This window comes from Notothenia coriiceps, unplaced genomic scaffold, assembly GCF_000735185.1.
Source record: "Notothenia coriiceps isolate Sejong01 unplaced genomic scaffold, NC01 NC01_scaffold00034548, whole genome shotgun sequence".
NCBI lineage: Eukaryota > Metazoa > Chordata > Actinopteri > Perciformes > Nototheniidae > Notothenia > Notothenia coriiceps.
The window spans coordinates 22,046-30,070 of NW_011367249.1; the positions used below are offsets into that span (position 1 = coordinate 22,046).

An 8,025-nucleotide genomic window follows, 5' to 3' on the forward strand; every position below is an offset into this window, starting at 1 on the left:
GACAAATTGTAGTGTTAAACTCGTAGTTCATATTATATTGTTTTATTCCTATACTGTATGTTGACAATGTATACGAAAACTGAACAATACAGAAAGTAAATGTGATATAATGAGTAAGTCAAATTAGTCCGAAATTATGTGAAAACTGTTATCACAAATATGAAACTGGACTAATACAGAGATAAACCCCTGTGGAATGTAACTATGGTGATGCAATTAAATAACGGTATATTTTGCTACAGCGGCATGATGTGATGATAGGGACTGAACCACCTCTCCCCCTTTACACCTCAGCCCAGCATAGCGGATGACAACTTTTCAAAATGCCACCCGCAAGCAGCATGTGAAAATGGCCAAGATGGTCTCTCAGTGTAATCCACATGTTTACATATCACGTGGTTGGGATGGAGCAGTGTAATGTGTGGCCGTAGTGAGAGTGGAGATGAGCGACAGAGAGAGCGTCACTGTGGATGCACTCAGAGCAGATCAGCTGCTGGCGATCGTTGCAGAGACAAAACAAGCCCTTAAGTGGTCTCACGTCATTGAATTTAGAGTGTCGCGCACACACACACACACACACACACACACACACACACACACACACACACACACACACACACACACACACACACACACACACACACACACACACACACTCATACACTCATACACCCAAAAATAAATCTGGCACCTTGTCTTTTTTAGTGACTCATTGATGGTGAATTTAATGCTTCAAAGACAGTATGCGTAGCTAATTCACAGAGCAGCTATAATTAATCATGTTTATCATGTTAAAACAATGCGACAGTGTGAATAATTTGATAGTAATGAACCGACAGTGAATCATCAACAGAATCTGCAGCTTTTTTGGCTTTACGCGGCTTTATCATCAATTTATACTCAATGTTTTGCAGTACTGTCACATCTTTGCTTCTCTGGTTCAAACTCAATGCTCTCATAGAGTTCTTCTCAGCATCAGTAGCTGCTGTTTTCAGCAAAAACATGGTACAATGCCTGCTCAGCAACAAACACAGTTAGCAACACAACCAGGAGAACATAGTCAAACATTTAGCAGCTGTTTCTTTTTTTGGTACACCCAAAGCAGATACAAAAGAGAGGGATGTTGGACTTAAATTCACCTGGTGGGAAGAACCATGACTTTAAAAAAAACAATGGTGTTCTGTAATTTTAGATGTGTAACTGCACAACCTTTTGCTAGCAAGTTTGCCACATCAATTTAAAAGGTGTTGATATGTCAATTGTATGGTAGTACTACTCCCAACTAGTGGCCATTGAAAAACTATTACTGAATTAATTTAGTAGACATCTATAAGCACTGCTTTGCCACCCATTATTGCCTTGTCTGAAATAACATTCAGTCAAGTTTTGTTTTGCACCCTGGTCATTTACTCATGAATAATTAGTTTTTCCTCTCAGTAGTTTTGTCATTTCTCTCCAGTGAGTGACTTCAGTCACTTTGGAGGGAGAGGCTTCTGGGAAAAGATGACAGAGAATAAAGAAGCCCTAGTTTAAGTAATGATCCTTTTCATTTGAACCCTTTTTGATTTAAATAAACATCTGCTTTGCCAGTGTCTGTTGCCAAGAGCAATAACACAACAGGGATTCAACGCTTAGTACAGCTAGTAAATAAAAGCCTTGGACCTCTAAGCATGCAGTGTTTAAGTAGGAGGAAGAAGTGATGTTTTTGTTATCTTCCATGCAGCTTTAACAGCGCATAAATGAAATAAACAGCACAAGAGATTGTTGTTTAGCCAAAGCCTTTATGCCAACCATTGCTAACGGTCAAAGAGCGCCACCTAGAGTTACTCAAACTTTACTGACAGAAAACTTAAGCAAAAACACTTTAGCTCACAGATATCATTGTTGAGTTGCCTAATTATATCTTGGAAATAGTTCTCCAGCATTGACTGCTTATGATACACATACACACAACTCTCTAACAGAGGCACAGTGCTGGGTGATTCACACCATATATTGCTCTCCACTCGTCTCTTTTCTTTTTTTGCCTCATAAAGATGAGGCATGTTCCCTTCAACCACTCTTTCACCTCTTTCACACCTCCTGTCTTGCCACTTTCTATTAGCATTCCCTGGTCAGGGGGCCGTATGAAAGTCAGGCACACACCTGCCACAGTCAACGTCCCGAGCCTGTCGCCTCACCACAGCTCAGCTCGTTGCGCTCTAGCAGGCTCGATACTTGTTTACTGGGCTAGCTTCCTTTTTTGGATTGATGGATTACTGATTGGCTGTCTAGTTCTCCGCCCAGTTTGCCAGCTGGTTATGTAAATCCATGCTGGCTGGCTGAATAAAATGCCTCCAGGGCGAATGTCTCCCCTCGGCTTCTTCCTTTATCATCCTTTCTGTCCTTCTTCCTTCTCTTCTTAGCTCCCTCCTGCCCTCCCCAGCCGAAACTAAACAGCAGCTGCACCAGAGGTAGGAGTGTCAGAAAGTGCCACAACTGTGTTCCTGTCTGTTTTTAGGCAAGTTCCTAGAATAGAACAGCGTTCACAGCGTGTAGAGTGGAAACTAAACCCCAGAGGCTAGCCAGTTCACTGACATCCTCTATTCAGGAGCAGTAGTACTTAAGCAAACCACCACAAACACACAAACACACACAAGCTCACAGAGTATTCAAACAAAAAGGAATGAAGATGTGCGTTTGCGTCCATAATTGAGGTACATTCACAGACTTAACATAAATATTCAAACAGACACTGTCACACACTTGTATGCATACAGCAACAGATCACCCCAGATGAGATTTCACTCTTATTCAATATTGAAGAAAACTACCTTTTTGAATGATTTATTGATAGCAGCTATTTTAAACTGCAAAAATACAAATTTTGTATTATTGAAAACTATAGGTTACTAACGTAACCCCAGTTCTCAGAGTAACATGAAGTGAGATGTCTCACTATGGGATGCGCCTCATCGCGGAGCAAACAGAAGCATCAATCTCATTACGCCAATCCAGATTGGCTGGTGATCTTGACGTCAGCGTAAGGGAATCTACCCCCTATAAGTAGCTTGCGCTACGCCGCATGCATCATTCAAAATAAGCACCTCTTCTCGCTTCACCATAGCAAGGAGGGCCGTCTGGTGAGACATCTCACTTCATGTTACTCTGAGAACTGGGGTTACGTAAGTAACCTATAGTTCTCATTCGTAACACTCCGTTCGATGTCTCACTATGGGATATTGTAGCTCCCGTATTGCCAGACGAGCTTATCTCGAAAATCACCAAACCCAACCAGAATTTAACAGTTAGAGCTCTAACTCAGCAGGGGGCCCAGCACTGCATGGGCCACACTGGGAGCAGAGACGTCTAATCTGTAAAAGCGGACAAAAGTGAGCGGCGAGGACCAGCTCGCTGCTGCACAAATGTCTTGGATGGAAACACCCTTTGAAGAAAGCCCCAGTGATGGGTAGCCCTGACCACGAGTCCGAATGGAGCCAGCAAAACCCGGAAGGGTGCCCCTGCAGACCCCCTGACTCGTGTAAAACCAAAGCAATTGCCTCCACAATCCAGTTGAGAGAGGCCGTTGCCCTTAGTAAACAGGCCCTTGCCCCTTCTGAGGGGTTTAGCCCCAAGGACACAAAGAGGTTGGGTCCATTATGGGACGAAACTCTTTTTGATCTGTCCAGTATAAGTGCGAAAGCACGGACTGGACATAGCAATTCGGGCGCCCTGTTCCCCGGGAGGGACAACAGCGGCGGAGGAAATGCTCCATGTCAATGGGGTAACAGTGAAACCACCACCTTAGGTATAAAGGCCAGGGTTGGCTTTTCCAGCAACACTCTCCGTTAACCTTCGGGCGAACTGAGTGCATGAAAGGATGTACAGTTAGGCATGAATGTCCACATGACCTCGCCCTTTGGCGGATGGCCAGGGCCAGTTAACAGCACTGTCTTGAGTGACCAGGTTGCTTCCATGTTCAGCTCCTCCAGGGGTTCAAATGGGGCTTCGAAGTGAGCCCATCTAAAAACCACTGTCAAGCCCATAGGCACCAGTGACCTGGAAACAGGGAAGGAGCCGCGAGCTCCCTTCATAAAACGCAGACCAGAGGTATGTTTGGCCGGCCGTCTTAAACCGCTCAAAAACCCACATGGCATGCAGCAATAGCAGCCAGGTAAAGACTTGAATCGTGGAGAAGGCTCTGTGTTTCAATTAGTCCGTAAGAATGAAAAATCACCCCCACAGGGCCATTGAAAAGGAGGTTGGCCCTTTTTGAAGGCCACCAGTTCCTCAAACACCCTCCACTTACGTCCATAAAGAGACCTAGGGAGGGAAGCCTCCCGCACTCTGAAATAGTGTTTTCACCTTTCCTGCGGGAAGAGACCCCACTGCATTCAGATTATACCACTCCCGGGCCAGGCCCATAGGGCCATGCCGCTCCGGGTGTGGTTGGAAAAGATCGTCCCCCCCCCTGAGATAGTATGTCTCTGCCAATATGGGGGAGCTGCCCACGGCTGAACCCACAGCAGCTGATAATCTTCAGCCACCAGTACATTGCAGGCCAGTGCGGAGCTATCAGGATCTTGTGTGTGCGTTCCTCACTCTGGCAGAGTTGGGGGTATCCAGCGCCAGGGGGTGGATAACCGCGTTACCAGGAGGGACCGGAGGCCAAATGTTGCGCGTCCACGCCTAATGGTCGTTTTGATCACGCATTGAAAAGAAAAAGCTGACAGTGAGCCATTTTCTCTTTTGATGCGAACAGATCTAACCCGCGGCCTCGGCGTAACGCACCCACACCCTGGCTCAACAACCATTGGAGTGAGTCCATCCTGCATATAGTGGTGACCTCTTGGACAGCAGGTCTTGCCGCCCGAGGTTCATCACACCCTATGTGCGTCGCTCTCAGAAGAGAGGACGGCCGCAGCTCCACAAGATAGTTTGCCGTGGCCAATAGCATTGTGTAACTGGGAGGGAGAGCGGCAACCCCTTGTCGGTTTATATACGATATTTGTGGTCCGTATTTCCGCCCACGAGACTGGTGGGTCCTCTGAGAAAAGGCAGAAATGGCGTTTTAGTGGTGAGGAACACCGCTAAAAAAGCGCCAGGTAATTATGTGCGACCCGCTGGAGGTCTCTGCGCAGAGGACCCCTCACGGGACGACCTTCATAATACTCCCCCAGCTGTCCCAGAACATGCGTCCTGTGGTGGGAACACCCCTTCCCGTGAAAGGACAGCAACCAATAGGGCACGCCCCGTACCAGAAAAGTCCCGGGTGCAGCCAGTGGCGCAGTGCATCAATGCATTTCCCCACATTAACCGATCAATCTCCTCGCGCCATTGGACGCGCGGGGTTTAGTTAGAGCGGCTACCAGCGCTTGAAAGCTCCCTCCATGTGTAACCGTCCCAGTCGTACGACCCAGGATGCTGACGCCATGAGCCCCAAGTAACCGCAGGCATGGATCTGAAAAAAGAACATGTTTGCCCGCAGCTGGGAAAATGAGCGAGGCAAGCTCTTGAAAGCCTTCACTCTTTCCGCGACAAGCGGGCTGTAAAGGGCCACCGAGTTTCAGGTGTAACCCAGGACAGGTAAGCTTGCCGGCTCTTTCCCTGTGTTTATTATGAAAACCCAGGTTTGAGCAGGTCTTTTACAAGACAATTTGTCGCCGTAATAGCCTCCTGTTTCCGACGGTGCGAGAAAGCAGCCTATTCGTCTAGGTAGGGTTTGCCAGGCCGAATACCCCTGGTTGTCCCTTAACGGGGTATCGCGGGCCTTCCCCGTACACCGTACAACACTCTGGACTGAGAGACGACCGAAGGGAAAGTACTCTTATTCGTAACAGATCCCCTGAAATGCGAACCTCAGATATTTTCCTGTGTGGGTAATATACTGGGATAGGAAAATACGCATCTTTCAAGGTCGACTGATGTAAAACCAGTCGTTTTGTGCGCACGAGACGCAGCCAGAGGATGTTGTGAGTGGTAGCATTCTGAAATTTGTATCATTTTAGATATTTGTTCAAGCCCTCAAATCTAGTAAATTGGGCCGAATTCGCGTTTCCCTCCCGTTTTGGGGGAACGAGGAAATACTTGGAATAAAAGCCGCTCTGAACTCCGTCGGCGGGTATTAATAGATTAGCCTTCTTTTCTGAAAGTGGAGAGAATCTCTCTCTCCAGAATATGGCTGCCTTCCTTGGGCTTGTGAACAGAACGCCCGAGAAGCGAGGGGGTGACAGCGAATTGGAGTCTGTAGCCCCGTGTTACTGTCTTGAAAACCCAAGCAGACCGTTGTAGCATCTCCTCACTGGTTTGCCTCCTTATAAGTAAACCAGCGGTTAAGCCCCCAAATCAAGGGAAATTGTGCAACTTTTTGAAAGAACATGAAACTTCTTACCATAGTAGTTTATATCATGAGGTTTATTTTTAGATGTGGAGGGGAAGTCAGAATTTGACCTCTGAGGCCCGGAGAGTCAATCGGGGATGGCCCACCAATATAATTTCAAAACTGACTCACCTTGGAACCGAACACTGTAGAAAAACACTTAAGGGTGTCTTTCCCACAAATGTAAGGTGCCCATTCTGTTGGTGACACCATTTGAGACCCAATATAATTTCAAGAAAATGCATTTATGTTAAGTCAAGGGTTAAATATATCAAAAATATTATTTTTATGTACCCAAGACAATTCCCTCAAGTTGATTTCTTTGTAGTATCAGAATATTAGTTTATATTATTATTTCATGGGTGGTGTGGATTATGTTTATGCATTCTCAAGCACAGATTTATCCAGCAGTTGACCCCTAGAACCATTTCCACAGAACTACCTGCAAATACCACCCGCGGACCACTGGTTGAAAACCCCCTGCCTCTAAAGCTTCAAGTCCTACTATCGAGGGGTTGTTTGCTAGCAACATGGTGAGAAGTATTCAAGAAATGCATTCCTGACACTTTCCGGACATTTAACAGGTAAAAAGATGACCTATGTAACAAACATATTATAAACATATAATATTAATAATCCTTTGAATGCCGATGTATTTGAATTTGACTGTAGCCAGGAAGGAGTTTTCCTTGCTAGCTAGCAAGGGAATTCACTAGCTAGCCTAGCTAGCTAGCAGCGTGCAAAATTAATTATCCTAAGCTTAAAGTAGAAGACGCTGGAAACATTTCTGTTTGAGCTGAAGTAGTTTAATGATTGAAACAGGTATTTTTAGAGATGTCAAACTTGGTTATATCCCAAATTTGGGGTAACGATTTTTACCTTGTCCATAACAGTAACAAAACACCAGTCACGGACTGTCACGAACATGTCATAACATTATGTCAATGTCAATATATATATGCACATATATGTCATATCATGTCATTAATTCATTGGTTTAACCTAACCCCTAAAAAACCGATGACAAACAAGACAACAGTGTTTAATAAAGTTAAATTGTTATCTTTTCAGATTCCCGAACGTCTTGCCTGGAATTAACCCTCACCCATGGTCAAAGCGTCCAACAGCGTTGAATGGTCCCACCCAGCCCCTCGTTATCCAAGCATCCAAGCCACCCCCCAGACTAACTGGGACAAGTTTGCTCTGTCAAAGTTCCAAAACAATGAACCCTTACATGGTCTCTCAGAAACAAATATAAACATCTGTGGTAGGGCTATGTACCCTCACAGAATACCTTCTCCGGTTCCAGACCCTTCAGCATATGCCAATGGCCTCCCAACGGAGCGGATTAAGATGATGGGATGCATAGAATCACTTTGGAAGAGACACAAGGGCAGAGGAGCAAGGAATTCGGTTAAAATTCAACAAAAAAAGCATATGATGAGCTAAGTCGGGGATAATTAACTACCACACACAACAAAGTACCTCCATCTGTACACACGCGATCTGCCCACAGCCCATTCCACAGTCCCACAAACCTTACTTGCTTCTTTTGCATATGAGCCTGCTGCAGGTTCTCAGGTTTGCAAATGCATCAACCTACAACATTGACAAGAATGTGAGGAAGTGTGCCCTTGCTGAGGACCACGCTGTTGCCAAGCTCGCAG

At 45.7% G+C, this 8,025-nt stretch overlaps 1 protein-coding gene across 1 annotated transcript in view; it reads right to left on the bottom strand.

Moving 5' to 3' along the window:
- Positions 1-2,298: 2,298 nt before the first annotated feature.
- The window catches only part of LOC104962314 (phosphatidylinositol 4,5-bisphosphate 5-phosphatase A-like), a 30,524-nt gene continuing 24,797 nt past the window's right edge, over positions 2,299-8,025 (bottom strand). Inside the window, exon 10 of the mRNA XM_010790746.1 lies at positions 2,299-2,442. Within this exon, the coding sequence (XP_010789048.1) occupies positions 2,299-2,442 (144 nt within the window). The remainder of the gene's footprint in view (positions 2,443-8,025) is intronic.